The sequence below is a fragment of the Clavelina lepadiformis genome, chromosome 2 (assembly GCF_947623445.1).
Source record: "Clavelina lepadiformis chromosome 2, kaClaLepa1.1, whole genome shotgun sequence".
Taxonomy (NCBI): Eukaryota; Metazoa; Chordata; class Ascidiacea; order Aplousobranchia; family Clavelinidae; genus Clavelina; species Clavelina lepadiformis.
Genome location: NC_135241.1, coordinates 19,047,589 through 19,067,512, shown reverse-complemented (window position 1 = coordinate 19,067,512; position 19,924 = coordinate 19,047,589). Strand labels below are relative to the sequence as shown.

The window sequence follows — 19,924 nt, the reverse complement described above, 5'->3', positions numbered from 1 at the left end:
CTATTTCTCTCATTTTAATTCAACCTTTAGCGTCATACATATAACATATGGAATGAATGGTGACAGTGGCAGAATTTAAAAACGCCCATGTAAATTCCCTCAAAGAAATAAGATCAAATGTTGATGATCAACATGAGAACAAAATTAATAGTATATTGAAATACAATATTCAACGGATGAAATAAAACCAAAACAGCCTTTACCTAAGAATGAAAATGATGCGAGAGCGTATTGTTTGGAATTATTCTGGTCATTTTGACCTTATTTTGGTAATGATGGACTATTGGTCTGCTCTTGATATGGAAATGCATCCACGAATTTAATGCGAACAGTATTTTTAGACGCATAGGCAAAACGATAAAAATCAAGTTACAATTTCTTACTTCCATGTTTTACGAAATATGTTTTACATTAGTTTTGTAAAGATATTGCAAAAGTACGGTTTATGACAAGCATAAAATTTAAAGAAAAGTTGCGCAACAACGGAGCTCTTTGTTTCACCAGCCCATGCTTTCATTCCAAATAGATTTTTCGTATTTAGTTTTTTCATCAAGATTCTCATTTGAAACATCTTCATGTCGTACTGTCCTGATTTGTCGAAACGTGGTTCGCTTCTCAATTGCTTTCGGAAAGAAAGTTTGCGCCGCTTTGATAACCGTTTTAGGCCATCCGAAAGTATCTCGCGTATTCTGAAATGCAGCACTCCCCGTTTCGTTTTCTTGGCTATTATCCGCCGTGTTTTTGTGGAATATCGGCATCCCAAAATCTATAAATGGTTTTCCGGGAGATGGAGATCCTTCCGCATCCACCCGAGTGCTTTTGGCAAACTTTTCTTCTTCTTCTTCGTTTGTTAAATCCTCGAGGATTTCCGTACTGAACGATTGGCTAATTTCGTTTTCGGGATGAAACTGACTCATTTGCGCCATCACTTCAGAATCTCTTCTTTCATTTTCCTGATTTGATTCGTTGTTGGTCTCTGCTATGCTTTTTTTAAGTATTGGTAATCCGAAATCTATAAACGATTTTCTTTGGGTTGAAGTTTCTTGCATACTCAGCGAAATGCTTACGTTGGATTTTTTTTCTTCTTCCTTTGCTAAATCCTCCGAAAGTTCCGTACTGAAAGATTTGCTGATTTCTTCCTCGTCGGGTTGAAACTGATCCATTTTCGCGACCATTGGAGAATCTCTTTCATTTTCCTGATAAATTTCAGGCAAGTCTTCCTGAAAATCTTTCCAAATAGAACTGTCAATCTCAGGAAAAGCATAGTCTTCACTAACATTGAAATTCAACTTTTTTTCCCCTGGTCCTATCAACCCTGTATCTAAGTGATTCATTCGATATGCACTCTTCACTTTCGCGGCCAGCGATCTGCTCTCAATCAAACGGGGCCTCCTTATTTGTTCCTGTTTCCGATTCCGAATTCTAGCTTTGGCTTCTTGCTCTCGCAAACGCTGGACTTCTCTTCTCTTCCTCTGCCTCTCTTCCTGTGCCTCTTTTTTCTTCAGTCGATTCAATCCACCATACGTAGAAGTTTCAGACAGCTTTACGCCAGTCACCCAGTATACCAGTCCTCTACTTCCGTAAAATAAATTAATTTGTCCATCGTTTCTGCACAAATCTTCGTAAAAACACACTCCGATGGCGTCTATTGTTGAGGTCATGATACTCATACATACGTCGCAGATAAAGTGCGACACAAAGAGTAGCGTTGCAAACGGTACCAACTTGACGTAGACTGTAAATCCTTTGTACTCGATTAAGACAACGTAGATTGTAACAATCGAACACACAAACGCAAGGTGACAAGATCTGAAGCACCATCTTGCGGCAAAATGACCGATTTGAATAGTTTTGTATAACCCAAGTGCTTCTGTTTGCAAGATTTGGGACGACTTTTTTTTAACCAGAACTTGTGAAGATGGAATTTGAACATTTTGGGAATAAGCAAAATGTAAATGTTTATCGCCACAGAGGCATGTTGATCTCACGAACCCATAGATCCCAATTGATGCTGGAGCGATGGGCGATAAATATGATGTCAATGAGCGGAACCTGTGTTCATTATTTATATTGACATCTTCAACTTTGTTTTGTCTTTTGAACGATAAAATGTAACGTACAATTTTGCTCTGTATGCTTCCATTGAAAGAGCAGCCAATGACGCTGCCTAAGTTATATAGCAGAAGAGCACGCAACGACTTGGTGATAGGATGAAGTAGTTTGAATTTAACTCGGGCGTAGTACCACTGATACACGGCGCCTGCCACTACAGCTTGCTGCATTGTCTTAAATATGTTGATACACCATAGGTAAAACAAAATAACAACACTAACGACTCCGGGTGAAGCTAATATTGGTACGGATGGCGAATAGATAACAGTTTGGAAATCATTGGCTGCAATCAATGATTGGCAACTATAAGCGTAAAATATGTATAACACTAATAACAAGTTGGCTATGAAAAACAGAACCAGTGTCAACAAAGGCTGACTTAACAACTTAGGCAAAGTTCGCAAGCACTTAGAAGTTTCTATTAACATTCCCTTGCACATTCTGGCAGCTTGATAGTTTCTTATAAAAAGATATAGCAATATCAAAGTAGCACTCACAGAAAGCACGCTTGTAAACATGCTGATCATAAATTCATCACCGGTACTACGAATGGCACGCACGATGTGATAGATGCAAGATGACAAGGAAAGGAAAATGCTTGTTCCGTAGCACAAAAAGCAAGCAAATTGGGGATATTTTATGACCAATACACTTATCACAACGCAAGCTGCCATCACCAGCACTACGCATGATCCAACGACATCTGCATTTGACAACAAATCGTAAACTGCGTAATGCCAAACCGAAATATAGCTGGAAATGGAGACGTATCTGTTTTGTAACAAATCCAAAGGAAGACATCGACCCAAAATTTCCGTCATTCTTGTCGTATTGATCGTACTACATCAAAATTAAAATCATTTTGTAAAATTGTGGGTAACTTGATACGAAATAGCAAAAAAAGTACCTAAGTAGTAGTAAAAGTACTGGTATCTAAGCCCAGAATTTTTAAAAATACGCTAAAAACTTGCCTCAACGATGTGCACGTTTGGTTTGTGGCGTACGATGCGGCAACCAGCTGTTGGCATTTCTCATAAGCTACTGAAAATGTCAGTCTATCGTAGCTACTTTCATGTAAAACAGCTTTACAATCTTCATGCAAGCTGGAGTCATTTAAGCCAATCGTGGGGCAAGTTTTAACGCAAACACTGATTGTAGATATGTTCGATGCTGATGGTACGCCAACGACCGGGTCGCAGTACACAATTTCGCCATCTGCAGCATTCATTTGGTTGATTCCAACTAGCCAGAGATAGGGTTGTTCGGACATTACTTTTCCACTGCCATTGACACCAGCAACATATGTTCTCACTTCGCTACCTGCCCCACATATATTACCCCAGGAATCAATTCCCAAGTAAAAACGTGAGGGAAAGCAACTTTGAAAGGCATAACCAGAGAATGCAGCTACAAAAATCACAGGTAGTAAAAACGCAACTAACCAAGGTAAATTTATCAACTCGGTTCGTCTTTCGGGGCGGTCATATGAATCTTCATTAGCTTCCATATCTTTCATGTCGCTGCTTTATTTGAATTGACTGCTGGGTGTTAAAACTTCTTAAAATATTCTTCTTTAAGTCAAACAATTCAAACATCACAAACATTCATTGTTACCAAGTAATGAAATTCATCATCTTGGAAATGGGAGCGAATGATTTCTGATGTGTAGTTGTGCAGCAGGCATGCCCTAAAATAGTAATAATGTGAGAAAACTACCCTGTGTGATTTGATAAAGAACTAATATTATATCTATAACGACTTATACTTTATCATTTGAGTGTTTGTTACGTCTCCATCATGCTCACATCAAAAAAGGTAGAATGAAATTACAACTACAGCAGTGGGTGAGCTCATGACATTAGAATGTAGACTGTAGACAACAGAGCGTGGGTTGGCAAACTACGGCCCGCTTGAGTTTTTTTGTATAAAGAGCCCAAATCGAGTTTCTTTGAAGCTTCATACAAAATTCAGCACTATAAGCTTTTTGCAGATAAAAATCAATTCATTATTGCGCAAAATATTTTTGCGCACTGACCTATAACCAGAGCAAGACTGGTAGACAATCAGCCTTATAGACTAGGCTACTTGCTCGAAGGGTAGCATTTTACCAGGGGTGAAAGCGAATCCAGATAGGGAATGATCGGCTCATCGCTCCCAGGCCTGAAAATAAGAAAACATTAGATAGAGTCATTGTACTTCAGACAGAAAATTTCAGTGAAGGTTAAATCCATTTTAACTCTCCAAGGTATATTCAGTGAGACTGTAATATAAAAGGATTTCGGTACGTGGTTCCGCAATGTCGCGTCTTACGCTCTATTTTCACTAGGGATGGGCCGATACGAACCCAAACCCAAATAGATTCGCCGAATATCGCCTTTATGGAAGATTCGGGCGAACACGAATACCAACAATGGCGAACCCGAATACAATATTACTTATAAATTTACTGACTTTCGTAAAAAATGATGATCTAGTTTCCCGACAATTTTAAACTAGAGTTAGCAGTACTTACAATGAAGGTCGTTTTCCTAACGATTTTGCTTTTTCGATCGTTTTTTAAACAATATTTTTCGAAAGAAAGCGATTTGTTTATCGATTACGTCATTTTAGAAGCAAGACTTGACAAATTTTGGATGAAATTTTATTGTTTGGTTCTAATACGAATAGATTCGGGATTCGTTCGTGTGGACCTTCATTATATTCGGATTCGCACGAACCCGAATAATTTCCCTCGCGGAACATCCTTAATTTTCACACAACATCATATCACACCAGTAAGCATAATACCAATATTGAATGTGTTCCAATTCCATTGTTCTTGATATCATTTTAAAGATTTTGTCGCAAAAAGTTCATATCGTACCATATGGTGTCGTAAAAATATCCCTACCACATCTTTTTTAGCTTATTGTTCCTTAAGTTTAAGTGTATTTTTCATTTCTTATTAGCAGTACTCGTTAATCCTTGGTGCAAACATTTTCAAAAGCGCTCTAGAAAATTTATTTTTGGAGGCGTTTAATTTTAAAAGAGCAGATCATTTAACTCAAACTCGAACGGCAAAGCATCTTTTCTACTAATAACATGAATAAGCGTGAACACCAAGGATTGATCTTGGTGATCGTCTTTTCTGTCATCTTGTTTATATTTATCCGCTTTGACAAATTCCTGATAAAATTAAGCTTAATAAAATTTGTTCATTTCTTGTTTGCATATTTTCTGTTTACTAAGTTCCAATTTAATAGTTTTTATTTCTTGTTTAAAAATTAAAAATTTGTTGGAATTTAATAACGCAACCAGTTGGTTATTATCGTGCAAGATGTTGCATTTACTTATTTGAAAATTAATATCCAGTTTAGTTAATTCTGTAGGCTACTGGTGTTTTACAGTGCCCTGCGTTTTTTGTGTACAATTGTTTGATTTGATAGTGTCTTGTTGAGAATATTCACATGTATTAATTACTGTTCTGGCAGGCTAAATATTACAAGGTAGCACTAATCGTAACTTGTAAAGGAAGCTGAATGAGACAAGCAGCGTACTGAGCTAATAATTACATGAGATGATGCAGTTGAAATAATAACGTACTTATTTCGTATTTATGTGACATATGTGACGTCGTTTGATTTGTACATCCGGGTTCTTTGTGATTGCGTCATTTTCAATTAACCAAACAGAGCGAGGATTGAGAGCTTCAGTGCTGTTTTCGAGCAAGAAGACGTGAAACGTGTTGAAAGGTGGGCGTACGTGGTAAACATGCGTTTTTTCTGTCCATTCGTTAGAGATGCAAATTTGTCTCAGTAATTTTGCAATTAAAGATCGAATAACTGGTCTAAATCCTTGTCTTAGTTTACCAGTGTTACAGAGTTTACTAAGTTACATTGTAGGCCTATATTTGTACCATATCGCCATGGGTTATTTTTTCCAAATTAGATAGGCTAGACCTAATGGTAGCCAGTAACATGCAGTTAGAGCCTAGTCCAGTAGTTCGTAGTTATTAAGTCTGAAAGTAAATGTCGACAACAAGTGAAAATCAATACTTATATAATTGTTAGCCTCTGAGGTAATAGGGCCTACGTAGAAATCTGCGTGCTGACGTGTGGGACTAGTAAAAACTGATATAAATGTTCATTGCATATAGCCTACCGAATAGGTCTAAACCAGTGATTTTCAACCTTTTTCATACCGCGACCCATTTTAACAACCCAATGTAACTAACGACACCCTTCCAAAAATTTTGATTCAGGCATATGTAATACATTTGTGTATGCGCAATAGTACAAAACATATAATTAAAAATAACATGAATTATGATACCACTCTGTTAAAAATAATACTCATTTATTGAATAGGCATTTATTAATTCGCATTCTCGTAATAGTGATTGGTATTTAATTGTCTTGACCCCCAGAGAAAAGGCAAACGACCCACTCGGGGGTCGCGACCCCCAGGTTGAAGACCACTGGTCTAGACAATAACAAGCAAATTATTTATTACGCTCCATATCGGCCATATAGTGGAAAGTTTGCCACATGAACTCTTGAGATTTGTCAGTTTAGTATACGTCACCCAAGATCTTGCTGAAAATAACGATACTCTGCAGTCCAGCTTCAGAGCATGTTATCACTCCACAAGTGTCTTTCCATTTAGGTCTTTGTGGGATGTAATTTTCCATGACCCTGATTGTAAAACCTAAAAATTGTGATACTAGATTAAACCTACTATATCTATTGATGTTACAGTATCACACATCTGTCTTATTTTCAGGAATAAAACATCAGTAAAGGAGCTTTCTTTACATTCTGTTTTTTATTTTCCTTGCAAGAGTGCCCACAGTGTTTATGTATTTTTCCAACAAAATCGGTGAGTTGGCAGTTATTTTCTAATTTCTACGCTTTTTATTGTGACTTTATTAAAACTTTATTTTTAGTATTTTGAATAATAGGCTACTAGTCCCTTCTGTTTTTATTTTACCACACTTTAAATATTTTACCTTGGACTTGTCAATATAATGTTCAAATGGTAGAGTAAGTTGAGCATGACAATGTTTTCTCAGTTTTTTGTTTAAATAACTTCTTGTGCTTCTCACCGAAGTAAAATCTCTAAAATTTAATAACCAGTTTGTTTTGGGTTTATTAAGTTTCATTGAAGTTGGTCAATGATTTCCATTGTTGAGTATCTAAGTGATTGACATATGTATATACAACCTGACATAGTGGTCAACAACGGGATAATTATACTTTTATAATTGAATCGTACAGCTAACCATACTCCACATAAGTTCTATTTTAACGCAACGTAAACTTATGTCATCATCATACTTGGTGTTTTCTTGACCTGATATTTTGGATCCCTCATTAATGCTTTTTATGCTGGTTTTAATTATGGTATGTATTTATTATATTATATTAATTATTATATTAATTATATATTATATTAATTATATTGCAACAGTTAAATGATTGTGCTCGGTGATTTTACTCATATATGATAATACTACAGTGGGATCTCGTTAATCCATAGTTTATTATTTTGAACTTGTTAACAAGTTATACAGAATTTAGCCTTAAGTTATCAAGGACTAAATTATTCCGTTTCTCCCTAAACATATTGTAAGCCTATTCGGTTTATTATTCCAGAAACCTCACTTGTCTGACACAATGGTTTGTAATAACAGGATCCCAATCTATAGCCTGTTTGTTTTGGATCAGGATCGTCTTATAAAAATTTGGCTGGATTCAGTGTATTTAGATCAAGATGACAAAACAATGCAGGCCTTTTTCTTGCATTTTTTGCATTTTTAGGCAGTGCGGCTCGCCCTTTTTCTTTTTATAGTTATAATTAAAATTATCAATAGCGATAAGAGTGGGATAATAGCATGACAACAAACACAGGTCAATTCTCTGAGAGGTGTGTTGCAATACCCGAACATTTTATTTGAAAGATTTGGCCATTTAACTGTTATTGCATGCTTACAGATCGTACATATAATCAAGCAATTCAGTTGCCAAGAAGCCTGGAGGGGTTCATACAACGTCCTTACGTCTCTACATGTCATACTTTTATAAAAACGACTCAGTGTCTGAATGGGAGAAACGTCGACCAACAAAAACGAGTTAATTTATGTGCTAATGCGTCTCATTTCATCCGGTCAAACAGTCACATATGTGGAAGCTTAACTGTTTGTAAAAAGTCGAGTTCACGTTACCCAAAGCAAAGAAAGCTAACATCCAACAAAAACAATTGGAACTCTTTAAGAAGTACTAAAGTTTTATCAAACTTGAAAAGAGAATGGCTCTTTACAATGTCAACCGTGAAGTCCAGGATGCCTTTTATCGATACAAGATGCCAGCCATTATAGCCAAGGTATGGCATTTAGCACTACTTTTCTCAATTAAAAAACACAGTTATAGTATAGTAATTCTCAAAAATTATAATAATTCAACGTTGGTGTGTGCAGGTTGAAGGGAAAGGGAATGGTGTTAAAACTGTAATTGTGAACATGAGTGACGTTGCAAAAGCACTGGGCCGCCCAGCCAAATGTAAGTACTTACAGTCAAGTTTTACTGTGTAAACTGTCCACTGTATTGCATTTCGTTTGCTGCTGGAACCAAACGTTTGTTCAGCAAGGTATTAGTATATTTACGTAGTCGCAAGTTTTGAGACAGTCACAGTATAGGCTATAGTGTGTGTACATGTGATACTGTTTTTGCAGATACATGCAAGTTTTTTGGCTGTGAACTTGGTGCTCAAACTCAGTTTGATAATAAAAATGATCGCTATATTGTCAACGGATCACATGAAGGCTCCAGGCTACAGGACATGTTGGATATCTTTGTCAAAAAATTTGTGCTCTGCCAAGAGTGTGAAAATCCAGAAACAACTATGGTAATATAAACTTACAGAGCATTACTTTGTGCTAATCCGTTCAAAACTCAATGTGCTAGTGTTCGGAAAGCTATCAGCTTTAATTATTTAAATAGGTCGTGAAGCGTGGTACAGTTGGTCTTGTTTGCAAAGCTTGCGGCAATCAGAGTTTAGTCGATCTTCGTCACAAATTGTGCACGTACATCATAAAAAATCCTCCACAGAAGGACAAAAAGGAAAAGACAAAAGGGAGCAAAGATACAAATGAGCGTGGTCACTCCAGTGAGGAAGAAAAACCTAAAAGTAATGGAGTAAATAAGGATTCAATGCCAAATTCAAATGGTAAAGTGTCTCAAGTAAGTTCTACAGTCTATCCTGCTGAACAAAACTGTAACAAAAATAGTATATATATACCCTTTTTTATCTTTTACAATCCATTAGAATATAAACAATGGATTTGCTGATGATGATTGGTCAGTGGACGTGTCAGATGAAGCAGTGGCTCAACGCATGATGGAGATATCTTCTGGGGCTGCTACCTTGACCATTTCTGATGATTTGGAACGGACCCCTACTGAGAGGGCAAACATGCTTTATGCATTTGTTAAGAAGCATATCAGTGCAGGGACAATCAAAACTGTAAGTAATTTATAATTCAACCGTACAAAACTGCAAAAGCTCCGGTTACAATCCTAATACGTTTGTTTCAAACAGCTGTTTAAATTCGATGGCTAAGTTAATTGTCAATCCACTTTATAAGTGTTTAATTTGGTAAACCCCTTTGTCATCTATAATATAAATGTGCAATTGTTGCATTTGCTCTTGACACACAACAGGATATTGTATGCCGCATAACAAGCAATAATTAACTAATTTCAGTCTATGGGTGCCTGCACTGTTATCAGTGTTTTTTCTTTCACATTTCAGGCTTCAAAAGAAATAGTAAATGAAGCGGAACGTTTGGACATGAAAAGCAAGGCCCCTCTGATTTTGGTTGAGTTGCTGTGTGACCAGAACATGAGGGAACAGATAAAAACATACAAAAATCACTTTCTTAGAGTAAGTGTTATTTCAAGTAGCCTACCTAAACAATTTTTGTACGTCTCCTACCGTCCTACATCACTATTTTTGTAGTTTAGCATTTTGTTTTGAGGAACAAACATTTTTAATAATATTTTTGTTAAAAACAGTATTTTTAATTTAAAACTTTTCATTGTTTTTTTTTGAAGAAAACAAAAACTTGTGCTTACTTGTGTGTTAAGTTTACATTTTAAATGTTGAAATTAAAGCTTTTCAAAATATGTGTATAAAGTTCCTCTGCCATTTGCCTGTAGCCCTTGGGCTAAAACAGCAACCTATATTTAGTGTTGAGTGTGCACTTGTCAGTCGTTTGGGTAAACAAAACAACCTCCATAGGAATAGCATGGCCAGACTATTTTGCACTGCTGTATTGGCTTTTGAACAACTCCCAAGTGTTATCCATTAACTAATGTAGGTCTCCTATTTTTACTGCCAACTTTGCCATGTGATAAGCAAATGATGGGTTTTGAATTGTAGCACAATCTTAAGGATGGGCTTACAACAAAGAGTTAAACGGTGTGTTACAGTAAAACAATTTTTGCGTATGTGCTAAATGTCATGAGTTTGGTACAACTGTTTCCTGGGGCTTATTAACTCAATTTCAGTTTGGTAAATGCACGTGATTTAGCACAGTTCACAAGTCCCACTCTGTGTAGTAGTCATGTTATACCAGATGTATTATTCTCAATATTCATTTCCTGAGTGGTACAGTTTCCAGCTTGTTTTCTATGCTTTTCATTTGCATACTTGTGATAATACATACACCAGATAAGTGGATTGCCAAGCTCTTTAAAATGAAATTGCAGTTACATTTGCTTTGTCTTATCTTATTCCCCCCCCCTGCCTTTGACTGTGAGTTTACAGTTACTGGTACGTTAAAGCTGAGATCTGAGTCAGTGACCACAATGGTTGATGGGGTTGGAATCACTTTCATGCATTATTTTGCGTTTCTTCAAACTGAAATGGCTAAACTGATTCACATAACTGATTTTTTACTTTTTTGTTACTTCTGTAGGTATGCCATGAGAATCAGAAAGCTCAAAAGGCCTTGCTTGGTGGGTTTGAAAAGATGGTTGAACTACATCGAGATGCTTTATTGCCCAAAGCTGCTCACATCATTAAGGTATGAATATAGCAATTTCTTATTTTGTAAATTCAGTACAAGTGTCATCAACTATCCTCAAAATACAACAGCTACTGTGTTTTCTTAACAAAAGATCGGAAAGTTTTTTAGTTAAATACCAACTACCTGGATAACATTATTGTGAATATCACCATCATTAAAACCAGTAATCACTGACGGCATTACAGGAGTTTTACGACTTGGACATCATTGATGAGGAGGTTATAATAGCGTGGGGTGACCACCCAAGCAAGAAGTACGTCTCCAAAGACTTAAGCAAGCAAATCCATGCTAAGGCTCAACCCGTCATCAATTGGCTCAAGGAGGCAGAGGAAGAAAGCAGTGAAGAGGAAGAAGAGGAGGTAACCTTGACCTTAAATTTACTAAGTTATTTATTTTCTTTGTTAACTTACACATGTGAGCCATTAATGCCAAAACAATCACGATTTATTAGTTTTCTATTCGAATCCAATCATTTTATCTGTCATAAATATTTTAATTCAATTAAACAAAGATTAAATTATCAATATCAGACATTTTTTTAAACTTACCATTAGCTAATAGCAACCTTGAAAGCTATTCGGTAACTGGAAGGCTTGATGAGTCATGTCAGGTTTCAACCTTATTTCTTACAAAAGGGCCTTGTTTATCAAGAAATCACTTCTACCATGTTTCAGTGCATACCGCTTAGTTAAACTTTAACCAGGAACATGTAATGTGGATGGCTGTAAGATTCTTTTTCAAAGCAAGTAGGTGGTGATTTTCAAAGAGGTTTACAACACTTAAACTTGCCAGCACCTTATGATAAGCATGACATGTTGTGAAAATTTCTAATGCTGTGTGGGATATTTGCCAACAGTTCACAAATACTTTTTACCTTATACGGAATATTATACAAACCTTAAATTTTAATATAAACACAACTGCCTCCGTTGTTGTTGATGATGATGAATCCAATCCTTCAGGACTTATTGCATTTCAAGTTATGAAAATAACATGGGAGTGGATTTAATTGACCTTGGTATCCAGCGCATGTCAACGCCATAATAAGCAAAACCAAACAAGTGACAAGTTACAATAGTGGGCTTACATAATTTGCATTTTCTGACTACGCTAGGAAATAATTTTGTCATTGTCAATCTAACTCAATATTGATGACCCAGAAAATAATTCATACCACCAATTCATTTAATTCTGTGAATTATATGCAATATATTTTGTAATGGTCAATTCAGGCTTCTTTGCTCAACATTGAGCGTATGTTGTAGCAATAAAACTTGAATCATTGCTAGAAAAATAACAAAACTTATATCACCATGCGAATTTAAAATAAAGCAAAATACAAATTTTGGATGTACTTAGCAATCTCACTTACGTCAATCACTTGTCAAAACTAAGGCATAGATTTTGAGACATGGTTTTATTCCCACCTTAAAATTACTGGTTGTATGTATATTGTAAGGTAAACATGTCATAAGTATTCTGCAACTCTGTTCATTGGTCATCAATCATCATGCACCTAAATTTTATGATTTTCCACAAAACGCAAAATTTTGCCAAGGCTAAATAGAAATAGAACAGCAAATAAAATAAATTAATAACAGATCAGTAGACAACCATATGATAAATTTATCATTTCATACCAAAATCAATTATTTATGATTTAAGTTTGCTCCAGGCATTAACTGCGCTTGCTCCTGTTCAGTGGACCTGGTGGACAGTTCTAAATTTGGCAATAAGGTATGAAAAATCAAGAAGCCAGACAAACAATGTGTGACGATCGGATCTTGCACAAAGGCTAGCTCAGTAACCGGGGCTTCAGAGATGAGGAATCATCACAGGGTTTAAGTCATGCATAGACTTTCCTCAGTGCCAAGATGAAGATTTATCATACTATACAGAATCTAATTAGGAGAGATACATTTATTCCACTATCATACCTTGCTAATATAAAATGAAAAATTGATACATTGCACAGCGTTGGACAAGGAACGACCTTTATGGTCATTGGTGTCTGCTGTCGCTACGCTCAATAACATTATGGTTACGACTCATAAACAAATAGCGCTGTGTTAAGTCAAAATTGATTGGGATATTTGCAGTAGGCTACTCATCTTGCAGAACCCACTTTAGAAATGTACTGCAGATATTTTCATTTATATCAATGAAGTTGATGTAACTGTCGAGTCATGTTATGCTATGACCCTGTAATGTGAATTCAGATCGAGATTGAATACACTCATCGTGCTGGAAGTGAGCTGAAGATGGAGGACAAGCCACAAGCAATACCGCAGCATGCTGGAAACGGAGATGCTGAGCAGAAACAAGATACACCGGCAGAGGAAGAGGGTGAAGATTTTGATATTGACGACATTTAAAGTATGTTTAGTCATAACTCGTGTGTTTTTTGTGTGTGATACAATACAATAATGTATAATATGCTTTGATTCGTGCTGACCTGTTTTATTTCGTCACTCTAGTAGCTCTTGCATCTATACATTCTGCTTGTTTAGTGTACAACAGTACGTCCAGTTGTGGGAAAAATCGATTGGGTAATTCATGCTTGTACAGTGCATAAGATTGCCTTCCATTGTCATTGATGTTTCAGTAGGTTCACTTCACTGATTCTGTTGATTTTTAAAAAATTTCGACATTTTTGGCTCGACTAATTTCCTGTGGTTAATTAAATTTTTCATCTGTGAACAGTTCTTTATCAAAGAGAAATCTCCCAAAATTTGAAGAAAATGTAAAAAATGTACTGTGTAGATCTCATACTGCTTTGAGTAACTTGCACCGTATGCATGGCAAGTTTGTGCTATTGACATGTACCGCATATTCGCATTCCTGCTCATTTGAACCAAACCTGATGTACACTTGTTTGAATTGTTTCTAATGTTCCCCTATTTGTTATGGCTCGTAATACAGGAGATGGGAGCTTGCAGAATACTATTGTTTTATTGCCAACGTTTTGATGTGTGTTTTGCATTGAAGTTGTGTTCTGGACACAGCGATAGAAAGTTGCATGACCTTGAAATGAGTAACGAGTGCTGAATAGCTTGCAGTAAACGTCCTCAGTGTATCCTTGTACATTATTTCCTGTATTGGGTTCTTGGAAAATGTTTTTCTCTTTTCCCTTCGTGTACAAAGGTAATTCGTGTTTGTTGTTTGGGTGTTAATAAAAGTAATTACAAAATCATTGGTGCACAAGCTTTTTGGAGGTTATTAACCTACGCTGGTAGATAACTTCCTGGAAAAAAAATGTGGTTGGCAAAATGTTTTATAAGGATCCATGTAACAATGATTAATCAGATATACATGGCACCACAGGCTGCTTCACTGTGCTGATATCATTTATTTAAAGCCAATGTTACTAGCTATTTGATCCATTCAGATCCCATTTTTAATTTGTCACAGAAGTACCCCCTCCCTTCAGTGCTTGTAATTTTTTGGTTCAGAAATGGACCCATAACATGGTGTAAGTGGGCTCAAGTGATTGATTGAAAATAATGTAGTTCTCAATGATCTAGTCAAAATACCTGTTTCACTATGTCTGGTCTGGTAATTATTACTTCTTCATATGTAAATAACATTGTTTATTAATCATCATTAAGTCAAATTCTCAACCTCATATTAAAAAAGGTTGTTCACATGGAATAACTTACACCAAAGCAAAAGTGACCAGAAAAAAGGCCAGAGGTAATAAAAGGAAACAATTTAATTCAGCCACTTTCGAGCATGTTCAGAACTGGTCCAGCTTGTGCTGGAATATATCTGCCTGTTCTTAGGGCTCCAATGTGGACTGATCAAATCCCGTTCGAGTTCTTGGACAGTTGTATGGATGACGCCTTTCGTTGCGCAAGTTAGTTCAGAAGCTAGAGCTAGTATGAAGTCGTATGACTGATGGAAATTCATTTCACCATGAGCAAGACAATCACGGCCAAAATCATAAAAAGCAGAACCACGTGTCTTTTTGATACAATTTTCCACCCTTGAAATAAAACATTGAAAATTAGGGAGAAAGCTAACCATGGACAATTTCATTTTTGACCATTTTATTTCAGTGGAAAACTGTGAGGTTCAAGATGGGTTTAGCACTGCCGTATTAATCAGACAAAACCTTTGCAATTAAAAACAGAAGTTATGCCCTTTTATCAACACACAAAACTGAGATAAACGAGTGGAAAAATCTGGTCATACCACAAAAAACTAACCTTGTATAGCTGTCAGAATACCAATTATAGTCCCAGTCATTACTCCTTACACTATGGAGGACGTGCTGAACACAAAACTGTGCCATTGAATCTTCTGTGTTTGTATATACAAATTGCTCATCACGAGAAAGTTTCCTTCTTTCCCATTCATCAGCTGTTCCTTGCATTTCACAGAGCTTATCAAAAACCCACCTTTTTGTTTCAGCGCTGCTTTTCTTGGATCTAAACATGCGCAAGAAATTATCAACAACTTCAAAAACTTACCATTAAAAAACACAATAAAACCTTAACATCTGTCAAAATTGAACTGATGAGTCTTCACTAAAAATTTCAGTGACAAGTCAAGGTAACGTTATTTTAAGGTGGAAATATTACTCAGTAATACATTGAGCTTATTTGTCCCCCGGCTATTTCTTTTCCTGCTTCTGCGGCACTCAGTATAATATTTTCCCAATGCTCGGTATATGAATGAAGATCTTCAATGGCTTCTGGATCATTGCCTTGAAAAATGTTGTTTGGATTGTTTCGTACCTTTTGCCACCTTCTCAAATGGTAACCTGACCAAGTTTTCCAAAGGAATGGTTTGCAGTCATGACCTAGAGGAAAATAGTTTTGGAATAATTTCAGTTACTGCTGGAAACTACTCACAATAAAGGTTTATGAACTTGAAAGTGAAGGGACCACTTCAGATACTCGTGAGTAGGGCAATTAATTTTTGACCTAAAAATGAAACATTTTGACCAAAAAAGGAAAAATATTTTTGACCAAATAACTACTTTTCTGACAAATTGGCAATTACTGGTACACCACTATCCCAGGCCTAGCACCAGCAACAGCGTAAACTCAGCTAGAGCTTAGCAATAATATTCATCATTACAAATACACTAACAGTTAGCTGGCCTTGACTTATTTAATGCAAAATATTCTTGTTATACACTTTGGTACTTTCTAGTTACAGCTTTTACCTATCGATCACATGAAACATTGTATTAATGCTTACCAAACACACTGAATCAAGCCCGTTGTTATATTGTGTGGTAACAGAGCCGTAATGTTTGTCATAAATAATTAAGAGACAAAATTGTATATTTTTGCGACATAGTTTTGGCAATAGTTTCTTAACCAATGTATTTTAGGAGTTGCTCCTCACTTTAAACCATTTTTGACAAATTTTGATCTAACCATAATTTTGAATTTATTTTGACAAGTTAATAAATAATTGCCCAACTTATGAGTTACCCAAAATTTGACTTATCGTGCAATAAATGATCTTACTATATGAGTATTTTGCTGGAACTAGTTGAGTTACTTCAAATTTTTGAAATTTTTTCACTTGAACAAAATTTAGTTAATGACCATCCACTGTATACTAAAATCAATACAAACTGTTGCTATGTAAAAAGTACACTTTTTTTCTACAAAAGCCAACATGATTATGCTTGATTCTGTACCAAAAGCATGACATTCTTGAGCAGACTCATCCAAAGCCCATTCCCGTTCATCATCCAGACCGAGAAACAGTTTCATTATGACAACAATCAAAGACATGGCAACTACATCGGGCTGATACATTTGCACCAGAAGTCCAACCTTTTTCTTTCTGCATGATAAGTTGATGTAACTAAGTACTCTGAAGTTACACAAGTGATAGCATTAATGCGCACAGATAGTGCAAAATCTATTTGTTTAACCTGGCGTACTTGAAACCATTTAATGTCATCAAGCCATGAACTAAAGACGCCAATGAACGAGGAAGGTTGAGTTGAGTGATGTAGCGAAGCACCAGATGGTGAATGTCAGCTTCAGGCATAGTTGGCATTTCAACATAATCAATCAATAATGTTGTTTGACGAACCAGCTAGAAAATAGCACAATAAAAATATCAAAAGTTCTGGAGAATTTTAGAATAAGTTTTATGTATCAAACCTTCAGCAGAACAGAAGCAGCACTTTTTACCACTCACAACTTTTACTAATTACCATTTGATAAGACGGTATAGGTTTTTGGGTTGATGTAATGTCAAAGTTAGTTAATTTCATGTGTGGTAATAGATGATGAAACCAATCTGCAAGTAAAATTAAAACGTAAGCAATGAAAGCTTTCAACATCTCTCCCCACACGCAACACAGCTTAATACACTTACTTACCAATGTAAGGTATATAGCCTTGTTCAATCCACTTTATTAAATCACCAAGCGTTATTAATTCCTTACACCACTGCACACCTATGTACAGTATTGAAATCAATTTACTAAGCGTGAGATTGTGCAGTTGTTTTCTTTCTTCGATTATTTTTGGCAAATCTCGCCTGAGAAGATTAGTACAGATTAACTGATTCTCTATCACAAAATAACATCTAGATACGGAATTTATATATTTGACTAAATATTACTATAAAAATACCATACTGAAAAACCTCCAGCATAAGACTTGGAAGTGTGAAACATTGTTTTATCAACAAAGGAGATTCAAAGAAGTGAATGTAACTACAAACAACTGATTAACAGGACAAACTACTCAGTAATTTTAGTGCAAAAAGTACTGGTCAAATAAACATATTATGGTAAAAAAATTAAAGTACCTTTGATTTCAAGGTGCTTTTAATTAGAAGCCGCAAAATATGCTTTTGAAAAATATTGTATGTGAAACATAGAAACAAAGTTCTTTTCTACTACCGTTTGCATGGTCTACGGCGATCAGGACGCTGATAACGTTTGACAGGTGCTGACTGTGTGCTCAGATTTGAGTCTGAATCAGAAGAATCATTGCTTGCCAATGAAAACCACTCTTCATCAGAACGCCAAGGCTTGTCCTCTAATTCTAGAAGCAATATAAAAAATAAGACTCACAAGAATGCTTAGAACAGTAAAAAATGGTTTTGCTTGAAATACAATATACCTTTTGGTTCTTTTATCTTTCTTTTCCTTGCTATTCTTCCAGAAAATTCAGCTTCATCATCAGATGATGAAGATGTTCTTCTAATGTGCATGAAAAAAGAGAAAAATTTAACAAATGATGTGACTGCAAAAAATTGTTGAAATATTTGAGAAATAATATTTCTGTTAAAACAAGTAGGACATTTTTACCTTCGTTTTCCACCCTTCGTATAAGTGGGTAACTTTAGTTTTATGAATTTACTAGTTATGCTTGGAAACAAATCTTTTTTAATGCATGTGCCGCCAAGAGCTCCACTTAGGTACTCATCTCGAAAAGTCATGGAACCCTTTCTTGGGGTATTCACAGGTTTAATGCTTGGGTCAATAACTGCAATCCCACTTTTGTGAACATATTTAAACCAAATTTGTTTAACAACTTCTCGAAGTTCCTCACTGCATCCAAGCTGAATTAATGCTTCAACTTGAGCTTTAAGAAGCACCTACATTCAAGCATAAATCAGATCAGAATAAGTCGTAATAGTTGTAATACAGAATATTGTAACCAATGAGCATAGCATAGTGATCCTCTATACATTATGATGCTACAACAATGGAAGGTTAGAACGACTACCAAGCCCAATAAATGCTTACGTTGACAGATACCAAAAAAAACAAAACAAATGCAGTAACAAAATCACAGAATGTCAATAACTAAATCGATACAAGCAAATGCTTGCAGGGAGTCCCTTATGTGCACATGGATGGTTTGAATAAAACCCCAGTGAAAAGAAACACTATCCTAGGAATCAAAATCCTGTTTCTGTTATTATTTACCTGAAGACCTTCCACACTGTACCACGGTTTTCCTCTATTTGCTTCATTGTAAAGGCGATTAGATTTTCTTCCTTTGTTTTTGTTGTCCAAAATTTTTCCTACTGAAACCTCAGCAACGTTTTCAAAATCTTCCTCAACAACGTCCTGCGATTGTGTACTGCATACTTGACAGAAGTACAAACCATTGAGCAATTCAAAATCTTGGCCATCGCATACATGACAAACTGGCATATTTATCGTACTAGACGTTAAATATTAATTTTTCCTTGCGCTGCAAACTTAGTGATATTAGTTGATAAAAGCGGTGCATACCAAGACCCGCTGGTCCGGATCATTCAGAAGTAACAAAAAATCAGCCTACTTTTGTTTAAATTTGGAATCCAGTCAGGCAATGGACTGATGGATTTTGGCAATAAAAATTCTCCTAATTAGGGGCATAATATAAAAACCGTTTTGTCAGTTCGCGGTAAGCTATAGGCTAATTACCCGAACCATTTACTAAAGATCCCGTGTCATGTCAAATATTGACCCCGTTTTGTGACAGAATAAATTAACGCTCACAGAATAAATAACACTTACAGAACCTAAATACTTTCATTCCCCTTGTCTTCTACACTACAGTAATATGCTAAGATAACCAAATTTACCGAAGTGCGCAGGCGCACGTTTTCTGTTGAGTCAAATTCTTTTTCAGCTAATGAATTTGTGATGATATTATAATTAATGTAATATATGGGTTAAATAAGATTTGGAACTCTCGTCTTCAAGTATCGAATCAGCGAAGCGTAACACTGCGTCATGATAACTTCCTTATTATCGTTTTAAAG

The 19,924-nt window shown here is 35.9% G+C and overlaps 3 protein-coding genes across 4 annotated transcripts; 1 reads left to right on the top strand and 2 right to left on the bottom strand.

The window, feature by feature from the left end:
• Nucleotides 1–91: 91 nt before the first annotated feature.
• LOC143446461 (uncharacterized) lies at nt 92–3,638 on the bottom strand. Its single transcript, XM_076946097.1, has 2 exons — nt 3,084–3,638; nt 92–2,952 (listed from the first exon to the last, which is right to left on the bottom strand). The coding sequence occupies exons 1-2, from the start codon at nt 3,626–3,628 to the stop codon at nt 498–500; spliced, it is 3,000 nt and encodes a 999-aa protein (XP_076802212.1). The 5' UTR covers nt 3,629–3,638; the 3' UTR covers nt 92–497.
• Nucleotides 3,639–6,829: 3,191 nt separating this feature from the next.
• On the top strand, nt 6,830–14,372 carry LOC143445476 (eukaryotic translation initiation factor 5-like). The gene is made up of 10 exons (XM_076944597.1): nt 6,830–6,969; nt 8,085–8,472; nt 8,567–8,648; nt 8,822–8,994; nt 9,090–9,329; nt 9,415–9,612; nt 9,901–10,032; nt 11,069–11,176; nt 11,365–11,538; nt 13,399–14,372. Exons 2-10 carry the CDS (start codon nt 8,398–8,400, stop codon nt 13,552–13,554), a joined length of 1,338 nt encoding a protein of 445 aa, XP_076800712.1. The 5' UTR covers nt 6,830–6,969; nt 8,085–8,397; the 3' UTR covers nt 13,555–14,372.
• Nucleotides 14,373–14,754: 382 nt separating this feature from the next.
• LOC143447111 (TATA box-binding protein-associated factor RNA polymerase I subunit B-like) lies at nt 14,755–19,388 on the bottom strand. 2 transcript variants are annotated; one of them, XM_076947048.1, is made up of 11 exons: nt 19,098–19,388; nt 18,474–18,763; nt 18,286–18,365; nt 18,063–18,207; nt 17,535–17,695; nt 17,367–17,452; nt 17,079–17,245; nt 16,839–16,987; nt 15,773–15,983; nt 15,388–15,609; nt 14,755–15,164 (listed from the first exon to the last, which is right to left on the bottom strand). In XM_076947048.1, the coding sequence occupies exons 1-11, from the start codon at nt 19,326–19,328 to the stop codon at nt 14,891–14,893; spliced, it is 2,016 nt and encodes a 671-aa protein (XP_076803163.1). In that variant the 5' UTR covers nt 19,329–19,388; the 3' UTR covers nt 14,755–14,890. The 2 variants fall into 2 exon arrangements, with proteins under 2 accessions (XP_076803163.1, XP_076803164.1); XM_076947049.1 differs by having other exon boundaries at nt 17,088–17,245.
• Nucleotides 19,389–19,924: the final 536 nt, after the last annotated feature.